Below are 16,797 nucleotides of genomic sequence, written 5' to 3' on the forward strand. Positions count from 1 at the left end.
AAACTAGGGCCTATGCAGTCAAACCGCTTTACCAGCGTTCATATCTAGTGGGAATGGACCTATATCTACAATTTTGTCCAAATCCGTGACCCTCAAGTACGTGCCGTTTGGTTGTCAGATCTGGAGATCTGGCAGGCTGGAATGAGATAATTTCCAGCGATTTGCTAGTCGAAAATGGACACGTGCTTACAAAGGAAACGTGACACTATGAGGGACCTGCCGGCGAAATTTCTATGCATTGTTAAAAGCCCTCTCTATTGATCTTGACCCTTATCTAAAAGCTGACATCCTCAATCCACAAAGCATGAATAGGAACCAACAGTAAGCAGCCAGGGGAAACAAAACTCTCTCATTTTACCTGCATTCAGGACGGCAGTCCGCAGAAGATAGTGCTCCCTCAGGATGGCAGCTGTTACACACGGACTGTGCGCACAGGCCGGGGCAATTTCTCCCGCTAAGTCCAATACGCAATTTCGGAAAGTACGCATACATAATAAAATAATAGTTTAAAAAACTAAAAAAAAACATGCTTTCGTAGCAAAATGAACTAAAGAGTGAAAAATAATCTTTGGATGATAGTAGTTGACCAATCACTTGATTTTAATGTAATACAAAAAAGCGTGGGGTGCTGTCTATTAACATTATCGCTTGGACAACAAATGGAAGAAATTCAAGACAACTGATAAGAAGCCCCCCATGATTTTTTGCATTACATTAAAATTAAGTGATTGTTCAACTACTATCATCCAAAGATTTTTTTCACTTTTTAGTTCATTTTGCTACGAAAGCGTGTTTTTTTTTTGGTTTTTTACACTATTATTTTATTTTTCTGTTTTTTAGTCTTATGTTGGAGAATTATCAGGCGACGAAATTATTTATAAAACGAGTGCAAGGTAATATCTTAAAGTTAAGTCAAGGGCATCCCGATGGGAAGCTACTGTGAGTCATCAATGTATGATTGCGGAAATCATATTTATATTACTTTGAAAATTTGAGATGCATTTGAATAAAAGTTTTGTTCAACAATGGTCTGATCAGCAATGAATTTCCAATTGAAGGTTCACCTAAATTTTGGCATGAAATTAGTTAAAAACAATTATATTTCATGTTCTAATTACTTTGGAACATTGGAACAAATTTTGTCTGATGCAGAAAAATTAAAGGTTTTTGTAGATATTTTAAAATAATTTTTGCGAGCATTTTTTAATGTATTTGTTTTAATTTTTCCTTTTTCACATTGTTGGATTTATGCCAAAATATTGATTAAAATTGGAGGAAACTAACAATTAAAAGAGTTAATTAATTAATTTGACTGTAGAATATTGCATTGTCATTGGGTCTGAGGTCGCGTGTCAAATTTCAAAAGAATCCGATCGCAGGAAGTGGGCGAAATTTGAGCTGCAAGATTCCGTTACAAGATACATACATACATACATACATACATACAGGTGAAGCTAATAAAAGCGTGTTAAAAATGGATAAAATGTATACTTTAAGCAGAAATGAAACCAGTTTTAATATATGATAAAATATATCAAAACTTCAATCATAACCAAAAATTGGATGAAAATAATTGATATTTAACAATAAAAATGCAAAATATATTGTTTTTTACAATAACTAACAGTACCAAAATTAAACAATATATTTTCTACAAAACAGGAAAAATATTTGCGCTTAATATTATGAAATACTTGAAGAATATTGTAACAATTAATATTTTAAAGCTGCATGAAAATTTTCAAAGCATAGATAAATGCGCATTGAGCATTTTACACTCATACATAGTGTTACGCCTTTTATTCTGCTTTGAGCAAATTACACATCTCCCTCTAAGTTCTTTGCCTTCTTTTTCAGCGTATGATTTTCGAAAGTAACTACTGTATGAAGAACTCCAACAAAAATAATTTATAGTTGTTTCAATGTGACCCAAAAAAGATCCATAGATGGATCAGTCATAAATTAAGATATTTCCTCCTCGGAAAGATAACGTGTTCACCATGGCTACCAAATGAACATAAAAGTAAAACCCCTTGCTAGAATATCTCACCTCCAATCCCATTATAAATGGAACCGAAACTAAAAAGAGCCACTTCAAAATGAGTATATGTTTCCCTTCTCACTTGCGAGCACATGATTATAATTTTCTTTCACGAAATCCAATAAATCACAGACACTTGACAGACGCCATTCTGATGTCAGAGAGAGAAATACTAATGCAGGACAGCAATCATTTGAACCGAACATGGATAACATGGATAAGTAACGCCATCTAATAGTAAACATTTCATTCCAAATCCAAAACGCAGACTAGCGTTGTTAGGCCGGCTGCATACTACTTACCGTAATGCACGGATGCGTTTTTCTTCTCTGAAGAACCACCTAGCGCTGAAGCAAAAACGCGTCGTTTGTCCCAAACAGGTCAAGGGGGGTGAATGATCCCTCCTACTTACTCCAGTCGCCTTCTCTCTACAACATTCTACTGTCTCTGCATGCCTTTTTCCAAGAACTTGAGGGGATAAAGGGTTTCGTGGAAAAGTTTTGCTTACATTCGTTGGGCAGATGGCATTTTGTTTATAAAAGATCATGTACTAGGGAAAATTCATGGAACTGAATCAGTGAGGCATTAAAATCGCTCGGAGAAAGTCTGACAAAAATGACCTTATAAGCGATGGCATTATTTGAGACATGACCATATATCCGTTAATCCATAACAGAGAATCCCTATCCAATGAGTCGGGACTTTCGGAAAGTGACCTTATATCGAGGTCTGACTGTACTTATTATTTATTTGATTTTTGAAGAACAAAAGTACTTACTGTAAGTTTTTGAAAAAAAAAGTCTGAAGTACCAAAACCTGTTGCACACATAGACAAAGAAGTGGAAATACGTAGGGATTTGTTAATTGAAGCTTACAGTGTCAATGCATTTCATGCTTTAGAGCAATACATTCTAAAACTGTAAAATATACCTTTTTTTTAAATAAATAAAATTAATAACTAACTGACTCGTGCAAAGAATTTGTGCTTGATAGCAGGAATTCAAAAATCCAATTTTTAAGAATAAGATTTCAAATAACAGCTTGTTTATACTTCAAGAATCCATTTGAGGAAAATTAGTCATTTAAAAATTACATTTCCTGGCTTTTGGGAGGATTAATCCCATGCCCTTTGAGTTATTAATGCCACGTTTTTACCAACTGAGCTAATGAGCCTCCACCTCGGTTTGCTATACACTAAATCAATGCATAATAAAGTATAAAAATAAATTGTAATAGAAGCCTCTATTTTGTTAAAATATTTTTTAAAAGTTACACAGCAATATACTATGCTAAAATTAATGTTTCAAGTTCGATTTCTGCAACGGCAGAACTGTACTTAGAAACCCTGCAATGAGTTTAGATTATATGTTCATGAAAACTTGGATAAGAAGTCTGCTGAAGACCATTTTGGGATGCTCTGTACAATAAAACAATGCAGAATTTGAAAAATAATAATCCTTTTTTCAATAAAACAGCAAAACTGTGTACTTTTTGCCCAAAGCAGTGAAAAAAAAATCATTAAAATGATGCCTTACTTTTGAAGTTTGATCAAGAACTGAGAAAATTATGGTATTCCCACACACACACACACACAAAAAAAAAAAAAACTTTGAGAAATAATATATATGGTTATTTTTTAATTAACAATTCAAAAAAAAAAAAAAATCACTCAATTTAAGTCTTTATTTTAAGCAAGCAGAATCAATGAGCTCGGATTGAAACAAAAGTCAGCCATTCTACTTTTAACTTCAAGCTCTCTTCATGGTCCTATCCAACCAGTTAAACGATGTATAGTGGTAAGTATGCGGCACCACTGCTCATCATTGGGATTTTTTGTAAAACCCAAGATAGAGCTCATAAAATTCGCAAGATTGAGGAAGAAATCCAAGGTTAGGTAAATAAAAATACTTATTCCCCTATTTGTAACTGCTACGATTGCAGTTGGACAATTATTAATCTTAAAAATGATAAAGTGAAACATTTTGAACAGAAAAACTAAAATTAATCCGTCAATAACAATTTCTAAAGAAAAATTTCTTTTTAAAAAAGCAGGGTTGCCACTCAATTTTGGAAAAAAAAAATCCCTGTGTTTTCCCTGTATGAAAATAAAACATTACAAATGAGCGAGCACTGATTATTTGGAAAAGAACATTAATATCTTGATAATTTCACCACAGGGTAAAACTAGTATGTTGTGGCCATCACGAAACTTTCTTCTATATTTTTCTTTTTTTTTTCTGATCCCTCCCCATGCTTGACGAGGAAGCAATATTCCCAACAAAAACAAAATTACACATGCAAAAACTTGACGACTATCCCAATGTCTGAATTATTGCAAAAGCAAAGCAAAGAGCGAAAATTGAAAGTTTTTTTAAAAGCCTTGCTTGAATTAATTACAAATATTTTATTTGTTAACAAACATAAGATGGCAACAGTTAAAAATTTTAAATCATTGAGATAATATTTCCTATCATTTCCATACAATTAAAATCACGAGAAATACGCAGACGACAATCTATTACGATTTATCTTTCTTATTGTTGCATTAATAAAAATATTTTTATTCGCAAAAAAAAAAAAAAAAAATCAACACCTCTTGGAGCGATCGGCGTCAAAATTGAACCAAAGCCTGTTTACACATGGATTCACATATATTCCAAATTTCAACCAGAACGTAGCATTACTTCTTGAGATAGGACACTCAAAATGGAAAAAAAGAACGGGTGATTGCGCTACCCCCTTTTTAGCTGTTGACACAAAAATAAAATCAGTTCTTATACCCACTAAGGGCTACTTGCCGATAAATTTTTCTTTCATTCCGTTCATTATTTCTTGAGATACAGCAGTCACAATTGACGACAAAAAACGTTCTATAGCTCAACCCCCGTTTGCGTTATTGACACCAAAATTGAATCAGCACCTGTTCCTGTTAATACCAACATATGGACCAAATTTTGTTTGATTCCGCCAGTTACTTCCTGAGTAATAGCAAGCACGCGTAACTCGAAAAACGTCCCATTGCTCCACCCCCCTTGGAGGAATTCGCGCCAAAAACTAATGGGCACAAGTTCACATAGGGGCACATATGTGTACCAAATTTCGTTCGATTTCATGCGGTAGTTTTTGTTGTAGAGCGGCCACAAAAAACTGGTCACACACAGACGTGACACACATACACACACACATACACACACACATACAGACAGACAGACATTTTCCAAAAATGGTCGAAATGGACTCAGCACACCTCAAAACGTTCGAATCCGTCAAAATTCGAAATTCGAAAATTTGCACGAATCCAATACTTTCTTCTATATATTAGATATAGAAGAAAGTAAAAACGAAACACAAATTTCTAAATAAATAAGGGAAAATAAATATGAATTCATAGTAAGTGAAATAATAGCATGGTGGTTGAATATATTCAACTTTTTATTCAAAAAAAAACTTCTCTTAGCCATGGACCTAAAAGTGCATAAGTGACCCAGAACAATGATTATTGACGACTAATTTCATACACTCTAAATTATCATGAAATTCAAGATTCTATTTTTATGATAAATATTTTAATATTTACTTTTAAAAAAAAAACTTTCAAGCAAAATTACCATTTTTTATTTTACTTTATTTCTGAACTTTATTAATATTCTCATTATAATTATTACTATTTATTTAATTTTTGGTAGTTTATATATTTGGGAATTGATTTTTGTAACTTTAATTTAAGAAGGAAAAAAAATTCCCTGTATTTTCCAGGTTTTTGAAGAAATTTTCGAAATTCCCTGGATTTTCCCTGTTTTTCTGTTGATTTTTGAATTCCCTGTGTTTTCCCTGTTTCTTCAGGTTTCCCTGTGGCGTGGCAACCCTGAAAAGGGTGTACAAATCGTCTACCACAAAAAAGAGGAAAAAAAGATGTTTGTTAATGTCTTGAGTTGAGACAATTCTACAGATAGTAAAGATTGGCAGGAAAGTTTTTCAACATAAAGAAAAGGAGCAGAGAAGTATGTCTTTTTCTGGTTTTTTGTACCAATGCAGGCTTTTTAAAAAAATTAAGCATGTGCATTCTAGACTGCACAGCCAAAAAACTCAATTTTAGTGTAAATATTATGTTTTATTGGAAAATATTTCTTTTTGTATAAATTAATGCATATCTTTTTCATGAACAATCCCAAAATACAAGAATTTTGAATAAAATCTGTAGAACCCATTGTCTCAATTGAAAACCAAAGCCCTGTGGGGGACCCTGGAGTGTAACATAATGTAATGCTAGTTGAAAGCTCACACTGAACATTCATGATATTTCTTTACAAATTTTTTAAAATAAAGGTTTGAAAGTAGAATGAAACTCAAGAGCTCAGAATACATACTTATCAACAGGATCCAAAAGAGCGACTTCAGAAGTAACTAAAAGGGGTAATTCTTCCTTTACCATTGATTTCGGCATGCCTTGATAGCCTCCAATATATTTATATTCCTGGAAAACAAAAGCAAGAAACTGTTTAAAAATAACAATCTATATAAATAAAACAAAGAATATGTGTGTATGTTCCTTATACAAATCCACAATTTATGTCGGATCTGGACCAAATTTGGCAGGGAGGTACTTGGGCAGTAGAGAAGGAACGTAGGGTTTTTTTCAAGCCTAAAGCACTTTTAAGCCTAATGGAACTCTATTTTCATATCGGAAAACAATCGTTTGCGCAATCTTATTTTAAATTAGCGTTCAGAAGATTGCCACTATTTTTTCTCAGCTGTGACTAAATAAAAATTTGTTTTTGTTTTTAGGTAAAAATTTCCCTTTTTGATTATTATTTGGATATTTATCTTCTTTTTTTTGAAAGAATTTCAGTTGTATTTATGGAAGGTTGCGTTTAATTTATTCGTTAATTTTTGATTTGCAGTTTTCTTTCTTTAAGAATGATTATTTTGATGGAAATATTAGTTTTCCCCCCTCTAATTGAAGTCTGATTATTAAACACACATCGTTTGACCTAACTTTTAATTTTCAAGGTAGACCATGCAAAGCCGGGCAATGCAGCTAGTAATTTAATAAAATTGCAAATATTTTTAGAATATGCATGCTCAAACTTGATTTTAAGTATACCTAATTAACTATTTAACTTTGTATGCACAATAAAAATTGCTTAACCTGTTAAAAGGTTCAGAAAAAGTCCTTTTACATCTAACCAAATTGCATTTGATTTTTAAAATGCTCTAAGAAATTTGCTAAATGAAAGAAGACAGTAAAATTAGAGTAAAATAATTCATATATAAGTAAATCTTTCATACTTCAATCTGAAAATGGGGCTACATTACATGTAAATGTGTATTATGTATTACACGAGTATATCTCAATTCATGGAGCATGAAGAATAATAAAGCTACTTCAAATCTAAAGGAATTCAAGGTTGAATTTTGATAATTGCTTAAAAATTGACGACAAAATCTCGAAATTTCCATTAAGGATGCTACATGCAGAAAAAACTGTTCAAAATTCAATTGCAGTTGGAAATAATAACTGGGAAAATTTTAATCACGGTTTGAATGTCTTCTTTTAGCATTCAAAAAGTAAATTACTAAGTTCTTATCGGTACTTCTTATGGGTAAAGCAGATTTTCTTTTTTCCTGCTCAGTTACACTAAAAACTTCACTTTTAAATGATCAAACATTTTAGCCATGGAGAAAAAGCACAATAATTTAACTGTCAAGAAAAAAATTGACATTTTAAAATGCATTGACAATTTGACCCTGATGAATCAAAGATGCTGTAGAATAAGTAAACATTTCTCAGCCATTACGTAAGTTACTAAAAAATTGGAGATGAGATTAAAAACAAAATGAAAATTTAAACAACAAGCGAAGCCGTGTTGGAGAAAATGGTGAAGTTGAATCTGCTTTGAAATTATGATTTACCAATGTCAGGGAAAAGGATGCGCGAGTGAAAAGTTGATTAATGCGACAAAAATCATATTTTACTCTTAAAAGAGGAAAAAAAGACTTTGTAGCATTGGACGGACGGTTAAGTCGATGGAATAAAAAGAGCTATTAGATTCTGCTAATTTAGTAATTTATAATTTATATCTGCATTTAGTTGAGTTATTGTAATTTTCATTTGCAGTTGTAAAAATAAATGCATTTTGATTGAAAAAAATCATTGTTTTGTGTGTCCTTGATTCTTTTCGGTTATTGTTATCAATCGGTTATTGTTATCAAACTGTGTTTGTCCCAAAGTTATCACATTAAGCGGCGCCTACTGTAGCTATTTATTTTTAAATAAAACATTTGGTAGTGAATAAATCTTCTGATTCAAATGTACTTGTTTACTTACTTGTACATTCTCAAATACACAGATAATATTCTCAGAAATTAGAGAACTTAGTGTTTGATTCCTGACATTGAACGTAGCAGTGCGTCGCGTGGATTAGTTTTGTGAGGAGTATGTTGGTAACTATTGTTTCAGGGTTCATACTCTATTTGGATGAAAAAATTCCATGACTTTTCCAAGACTTTTTCATGACCTCGTTATACGAAGAGAATAGCACTATTTAATCTCAAACTTGGTAATATTTGGAAATGAGCATTAGCAAAACGTCTATATGAATGCCACCGCCTTATTGAAGCACTTACTCGTAATAGAAAAAATATAAGTGCACACTTAAAAAACTAAACTATTCTTATTTGTCTTCAACATATAAATTTTCGTAAAGTAAAAATGCAGTGAAGCAAATATGATAATGCTTAAATGTCTGATATTTTTTCAAAAACAGGCAGAATGATATTGAATGGGGCAAAGGTTGAACGAGTCATCACTAAGTTTCAATAAATTTGCTTCAAAAGTTACCTTTTAGTGTCAACAGTGCCTTTAATCATCCACTTAACTTGACAGTATTTTGGTTCTTTAAAGTAAAGCCACATAGTTTAGTTCCTTATGTTTCTAAATCAGATCTTTTTTTGAAAAAAAATTCAGTAATGAATCAATCTTCTGATTCAAAAATATATTTGTTTTGTTTAAAAATTTGCATATTTTCAAATGCATATAAATTAATAGGTTCAGAAATTCCAGAATACTATTAATTCCCGACATTGAACGTAGTAGTGGGTCGATAGGATTAGTTTTGCATGCCGTATGTTGGGCACTACTGTTTTAGAGCATTAGAATTCCTCTTTTTCTGTATTCTATCGCCTGACTTATAGATCTTTATTTTATAAAACATTCAACAAATTAAGATAAACTCTGATAAATTTAATAATGAAGGCCTTAGGAGTGATGGAATCGAACTTGCATGCAATTGAATTGCTTTTTTTTTTTTTGAGTGGGCGTGGCAAAACTAAGGACGTGAAATTTTGCTACTACAGAATATGAAACATAAGAACTGTTGAAAATAACAGAAAATTCAAAATAAATGATGTCCAGGCAGTAAAATCACATCGCAAAAAATGGCAAGAGGCTGCGACAGAAGTGGATGAAATGAGATTTCAAAATTCAGATTTGATTTTTGGAACGTTCAATTTTCCACTTTTAATAGCTTTTATGTGCTATACTGTTAAATCACTCAAGATTTCTAATGCTCCTTTAGCTACTGTTCCTTTCTCTTTGTCCTGGACATTTTTCCATGTCTTAAAAAAAATTTCCATGACTTTCAATGAAAATTTCAATTTTCCATGACTTTTCCAGGTCTGAAATTCTGTTATTTTTTTTCCATGACTTTTCAGGATTTCCATGACCCGTACGAACCCTGTTAGAGTATTAGAATTCCCCATTTCTGTATTCTATCGACTGACTAAAGATCTTTATTTTCCAAAACCTTCAACAAATTAAGATACACTTTGATAAATTTAATAATAAAGTTATTACGAGTAATGGAAACAAACTAGGATGCAATTGAATTGAATCGCCTTTTTTGAGTGGGCATGGCAAAATCAAGAACGTGCAAGTTCGCCACTATAGAGAAAAAAGTGCTGAAAATAATGGTTAATTCAAAATGAGTGATGTCTGAGCAATAAAATCACATTGCGAAAAAAAAAAAAAAGACGAAGGGCTGCTACAGAAGTGGATGCAATGAGATTTTAAAATTCAAATGTTTTTGGGATTGCTCAATTTTCCAGTTTTACTAGCTTTTCTGTGCAGTACTGTTAAATTACTCAAGATTTCTAATGCTCTTTTAGCTACTGTTACTTTCTCTTTGCACAGGACATTTTCCCATGACTTTAAATAAATTTCCATGACCTTTAATGAAAATTTTAATTTTTGGTGACTTTTCCAGGTCTGAAATTTGCCTTTTTTTCCCAAATGACTTTCCAGGTTTTCCATGAAAACGTACGAACCCTGGGCATGAAAAAGGAATTAAAACAATGTTTGAAAAAAATACTAAAATAATAAATAAAATGTGTCAAGTTAGTTTAGCAAATAATAAAACATTTCAAAACTTTCTAAACAATTGAAATATTTTTAGGATGCAAAAGGATTGAAATCTCAAATAAGACACACAATTTTCGGCGATGGAAGTGTTTCAATGTTGGCATGTTTCCAAAACATACGTTTATGGAGGAAATTGCAGTAGATAAAGGTCGATTGGGAAAAATAAGGAAAAGGGGAACCGAAAACGCTAGAAAATCAGAACCTTTTCAGATTTAGAATATGAAATTTCTGCAGAAACTGCCAATTTTCTACAACTCAAGATAGAAATTTGCACAAATTCTGCAGATTTCTTTAAATTTAAAGTTCCTACAGATGACTTATCACATTCAACATTTTTTGCGAACTTTTCGACGAATTATTGTAACTTCCGAGATATCTGGATTCTTTTCTAATTTAAAGAAATTTTCAGAAGTTGTGCAAAATTTTATCTTGAGTTAGAACATATTTGCAGAAAATCTGCCAAAAATTCATAGAAATCTGTAGAATTTCTGCAGAAAATTTGTTTGAGTTTTCCTCTCACATATGAAAAGAATTGTTCTGCAGCTCAGACATCTGTTCTGCAATGTACGTCGCAAATTTAGTTGTATTCTGCTTTGGGGTTCAGGTCAATGGTGACTAATAAAAATTTAAAAACTTTCAGGTCTAATGTCAACACAAAAAATGAGAGTTCTTTTCCGTAAAAGGTATTTTTGTCATTTGGCTTCGCCAGTTGTTTACTTTCTACCTTGGCTACAACAGAAAATTGGCTTAAGTGACAAGTGGTATCTACAAGTATATGACAATTCTTGAATTCAGAAACCGGCCTAGTTGAATGTCGCCAACAAACTAATTTTTTAGTTTGCAATAATTATAAATGAATTAAAATCACCAAATATAAAAATTGTATCAAGTGATGTACTTTTAACAGAAAAACACCAAAAGAAGAAAATATTAAGCAAGCATTTAGAATCCTACAAAAGATTAAAATTCACAGTTCATAATAAAAATAAATAACTTAAAAGCAAACTTACACAATTGAGTCCTTCTACTGTCACCCAATTTCTTTCAGTAACAATGTAGTTTACAAGACCTTGTTTGCCTTTGTCTTTGCCTTTTAAAATTTCAACCTAAAATGGTTTGAACACAAAAAATTGTTAAATATAAGCATATAACAGGGTTCATACTCATTTTTAAATTTGAAAATTAAGGGCTTTTTGAGAACTTTTTAAAAAAATTTAAGGACACATCGGAAATGATTTGACAGCTTTAGGTACACCATTTTAAAGTTTTCCACTGGGGGAGGGTGCAAAGTACTTGATACATATTATACATACACAAACACAAATGCATAATGTTGTTTCAAAAATGCAGGGAGAGAAGCAATTGATTGGGATGTCCCCTCATCAATTATGTTTCAAAGTTTCATACATCACAGGGATGAAAGTGGTCAGAGAGCAAAAAGGAGGAAATTCAAAGAAAAAAAAATCTTAAAATCATGCAGAAAAGGGATGAGATCAAAATACCCCTAGAGTCGAGAGAGAGAGAGAGAGAGAGAGAGAGAGAGAGAGAGAGAGAATCACCCCCCCCCCCACAGGTAAGACTAAAACTCCTTCCTTTATGAAAATCTGGACACGGGCCTGTTATTGCTTGTCATTCGTTATTGTTACTAACATCCCATTTTGTAAAAATTTGCTGTACTGAACCATTTCTTGCAAGTTTGTTTATTTCTACATAAATTTAAATTTTTAAAGAGAGGCAGCAATTTCTAACACCCAAGTCCTCAACTTAAGGGTTGAAGGAGCCAGAGTTCAATATTGGCTGCATCACTCAATGATACCAATGTTTCTTTATTTTTTAGAGAAAAATATATTTCTTTCAACTAAAAACATTGGAAATTAAGGTATTGAAAATGAGAACATAAATTTTAAAATCAGGTTTGTTTGTTAAGGAAAATTTTACAACAGATTTTTTTGATTGACTTTTGCATTTTTTCTAAGATAAATTTAAGAAATAAAAATATTATTGAAATAGTGAATAAAATAAGCAGATATAAAGTAGCATATGGTAAAAAATACCTTCCAACATTAAAAATGATTTAAATATTTGCAGGATGCAAAAAGATTGAAATCTCAAACAAGGCATGCAATTTTCGGCAAAAAACGTCGTTGGCATGTGTCCTAAACACACATTTTTGACCGTTATCGCAGGGGATAAAGATTTGAGGTGAGAAAATAGAAGAAAAAGAAAACGGGGACCGAACTTCATGTAGTTTTTAAAAATAAGGAAAATTTTCAGAAAATTAAGGACTTTTTAAGGGTTTTTTTAGGGACCTTAATTTTGCTTGATGAAATTAAGGGTTTCTTAAGGGTTTTTTTCAGGAAGGACGAACCCTGATATAAGCATAATATTTCAACTTTAATATACATTAAAAAAAACTACTTCTGTGTTTTAACTACTAGTACGTCTAACCAACTTGTCATGGCTGTTAGTGTGTAGTCAAAACATTGTGTACTGATTAGAAGAAATAAAATTTGCTAACGTTTTGATGACTTTAATTTTTAATATTTTAAGTTACTTGCCGGCATTTCTACAGATAATTACATTAATAATGTTCAACTCAAATATATTCTTCCATTTTAACATCATACATAACCGATATTTCGAGGATTGATCGGATGAACGCCTGTGACATAAGAAAATTGTCAATACAGAAGGCAGTAATTTGTAAATTTTTAGTGAACGGTTGTTTGGTACCAATAAAGAGCTTTTTTGAAGGGGAAAAAATGAAATTTAAGAAATGTTTGCAACTTTAGGATGTAACTATAGTTTTTTCAGTTTGAAATAATGCTGCTATTATTTATGAGGATTAATTATTCCCATGGAACAGGCTTGTCATTAGTTCAATACATTATATCAGGGGAAAACACCAAAATATGTACAAAAATGCCTAATTTCATAGTGCTTCTAAAATCTGAAGGGGTTGGTCAAATAACTCCACGCCCCCCTCAATTGCCCTAGTGACAGGTCTGGCTGTACTATAGTTTTTCTCAAACCTTTCCACCATGCATTTGCTTGATACATCTTAAACTTAAACGTAACTTCCAGGATACAGTTCAAACTCAGCTTCACAAGCTGTTGGAAACTTAAATGAATTTGGTCGTTTCAGGCAAATATTAGCTAATTTATAAACAAAGAATATTTATATTAATTTGAGGAAAGCACTGAAAATTCCTTTTTATAATGTCTGAATTCAAAGTTGGAAACAAAGTTTTAAAGATTGTACTTTCATTTAATTTTTTTTACTTGTTCCAGATGTTAAAATGAAGTTTTCAGGTGTTACATTTTTCTTGTTCCTTTCCCATGACTTTGTTAGTTGTCACAGGCAAAGTGATTTTGACTTGCTTCACTATTTTAGTATTTTTTAAATGCAAAAATAATTTAATTTTAATTGCTGTGTGTGCTTTATTAGGTCCTCAAATGAGTTATTTCAATGGTTTGTTGTTCTATGATTTACTTATATATTAGTTTGGAAGTAAGATCAAGTATTGATTTCAAGCAATTTAAAATTCAGAATGTATGGAACTTTTCTGTCCATGGTGTATACTTGTCATCTAATTCATCAGCTAATTTACCCAAATTTGATGGCATTAGGTTACGCTACTTTGTCATTTTAATGCACTTTCAAATGAAGCAAGTCAAAAAACAAAACTGAAAGATCGATTAAAAAATTAAAAATACCACTAAATAACTAAAATAAAGCATTAAAATATGAAATTGTCCACCAACTAAACAAAAAATATTAAGAGCTCAATCAAAATATCAAATAAATCTCCAAATAAAAATATAGTGCCATTAATGAATAATAATAGTTCAATTACACTGTAAAATCAGAATGAAGAGATTAAAAATGGCAAAGACATGAACATTATTTTTCCCAGTAATCAGAGGAATGTAAACAAATCGTCAGGTCAAGTGGCGAACCAAATGAACTAATACATGTAAAACTAAGATCCCTTTAGTGGCATGAAAACCGAATAACAAAAGTCATGCTGCATAGACATGTCCTAAACAATTCAATGCAGAACACAAACAAATTTTCTGACCTTATCACCTCTATAAATGAGCCAATCTTTGATCGGTTCGACAACATCCCTCCTCACACGTTTCCCGGGATAATTTTCTTCGTAGAATTCCTTTGTCCATGGTCTGTGCATACCGTACGTAAAAACTTCCCGTTTAATTACTTTATCTTGAAACTGGGGAGCTTTTTCTGTCTTAAATTCAATCTGTTCCATGGATCGATCAATGTAGCGCTGAGGGAAGTTCGAGTAATTTATAGGCAGCTTAGAAGCGTAAAAAAGCACTCGAGTTAGTTTCATTTTGATCTGAAAAAAAGGAACAATGAAATGAAGAACGTGTACACAAAGGAGGGGAATTCAAACATATTTTGAAAAATCAAACAAAACGATAAAGTTGATTAACCGTTTTACCGAAAATTATACAAAACCATGCACATTACACTACACAACAACTTTTGTTTTTATTCTTTATTCTACTCCATTTCTTTTTATTTCATTTCAGTTCGTGTACTCGCGCAGAGAAGATGAGAGTCATAGGCTCGAAGGCTCTCCTCTTCAAGAAGGGATGAGAGTTGAAGGTACTAGGTTTCTCCTCTTCCTGCATTGTCGTTTCCATTTGCGAATACAGGAAGACTTTTCTTGAATTAAAATGTGCATTTATGATTTATGTATTGTGGTTCAAGTTTAACAAAGGGCTTTTTGTTTTCTTTTCAGGGGATTGGAGTAATTTTTTACCAATTGAAATCTTCCCGACGGTAGAATGGTTATTTTTCTCTCTGTTTTTAAAATAGGTAATCGGGATTTTCCAGGATTACATAACATTCTATTCCGTACAAGAAAAACTACGAATCTACTTTCCAAATATCAAATGACTAGTAGCTTAGTGCACTGCATCCGCTATGGACACATGATTTATTGCAGTGGGAGAGGGCGGGACGCATTGGCGCCCATATAGGGGAGCAAGTGGGGGTTCAAGCCCCCACCCCTCCCTTGGAAACTAAAACTTCTTTTCTTTTAGTATTTTTTTTTTTTTTTTTTGCAAAAGTGTAAAACGATTTTTTTCTCCAGCCATTAATGAATAACTCATTGAAAATGTCAAATTTTAATAACTGTAATCTGTATTAAATGGGTTTCCATGGGGAAAATATCCTGCTAAACCATTGGGAAAATATCTGTGCCCGCCCCCCCTTAAAATTTTGCATATGGGCGCCCATGGGCGGGAGTCAAATGATTTGATTCTGTTCTACTGCAAATTTTGCTACAAGACATCATTAAATTATTAAAACCGTCCTACGTGTGTAACATTTTTTCATTATTTAAAGTTCATTGCTGTAATTTTCTATTATTACTAGAAGATTACCGCACCCTGCTTGCTGTTGCTCACCAATCCCAGGGAACTGCACACTGCAAGCAGTTCCATTAAAAGAGGAATTTCTAAAATGCACATTAAAATTATAGAAAGGGAACTTGAAGGACTTCGTGACCACGAGCATATTTAAAGTGTTCCCCAACTTGCCATTAAGAAGCATCTGAAGATCCAGCAGAGGATCTTCGATCAGCTGGCATTGAACCCGGGATCCTCCAGTAACAAGTCCGACATCTTATCGATCAGGCAATATTTCTAGCTAGCAACAAGTGAAAAAAAAAATATCTTATTCTTTATCAAGTATTTCACCTGCAGTTCTGTTATGGTCCTACCAAATAAACTGTGCCCCAAACAAGAGCTAAATGCAGTCTCTATGTACTATATATATATATATATATATATATATATATATATATATATATATATATATATATATATATATATATATATATATATATATATATATATATATATATATATATATATATATATATATATATATATATATATATATATATATATATATATATATATATATATATATATACGGCCGTATTCTCAATACCGTCACAGAACGGAGATGAAACTCGGCTCCCCAAAACCTAAGGGAAAACTAGTTTCGAACGCGGTGCGTATTCTTCAAGTCATTTCAAGCACGATTTAGGGGAGCCGAGTTTTAACTGAAGGAGAAATGAAACGGCTGTTACCATTGGGTAGAGTGACTCACGTGACATTTTCTACATGACTGCATTCCACCTGGTAGTAAATTCGCGCGCAGAAGAATGATTGACATAAATAAGAATTGGGAGTAGCAAAATGGATCTAGTTCATGCAATTTTTTTTTATTAGACTCAATTTGAAATTTAAAGACATTAATGCATTTTTTTAATGTTTCTGTATAGAAACGTAAAAA

General features: G+C 32.1%; 1 protein-coding gene across 2 annotated transcripts in view; it reads right to left on the reverse strand.

Annotated features, from left to right (window-relative positions):
* Positions 1–15,062, reverse strand: part of LOC129226116 (probable 39S ribosomal protein L24, mitochondrial) — a 32,457-nt gene extending 17,395 nt beyond the window's left edge. Inside the window, exons 1-4 of one of the 2 annotated variants that reach the window (XM_054860715.1) lie at positions 14,930–15,062; positions 14,543–14,824; positions 11,471–11,566; positions 6,409–6,515 (exon numbers count right to left, since the gene is read on the reverse strand). In XM_054860715.1, the coding sequence (XP_054716690.1) occupies positions 6,409–6,515; positions 11,471–11,566; positions 14,543–14,818 (479 nt within the window). In that variant the 5' untranslated portion in view covers positions 14,819–14,824; positions 14,930–15,062. Of the gene's footprint in view, positions 1–6,408; positions 6,516–11,470; positions 11,567–14,542; positions 14,825–14,921 lie in introns of both variants that reach the window. The other variant, XM_054860714.1, reaches the window with a different exon arrangement.
* Between the last annotated feature and the right edge of the window lie 1,735 nt (positions 15,063–16,797).

This window comes from Uloborus diversus, chromosome 7 (genome assembly GCF_026930045.1).
Source record: "Uloborus diversus isolate 005 chromosome 7, Udiv.v.3.1, whole genome shotgun sequence".
Classification (NCBI taxonomy): domain Eukaryota; kingdom Metazoa; phylum Arthropoda; class Arachnida; order Araneae; family Uloboridae; genus Uloborus; species Uloborus diversus.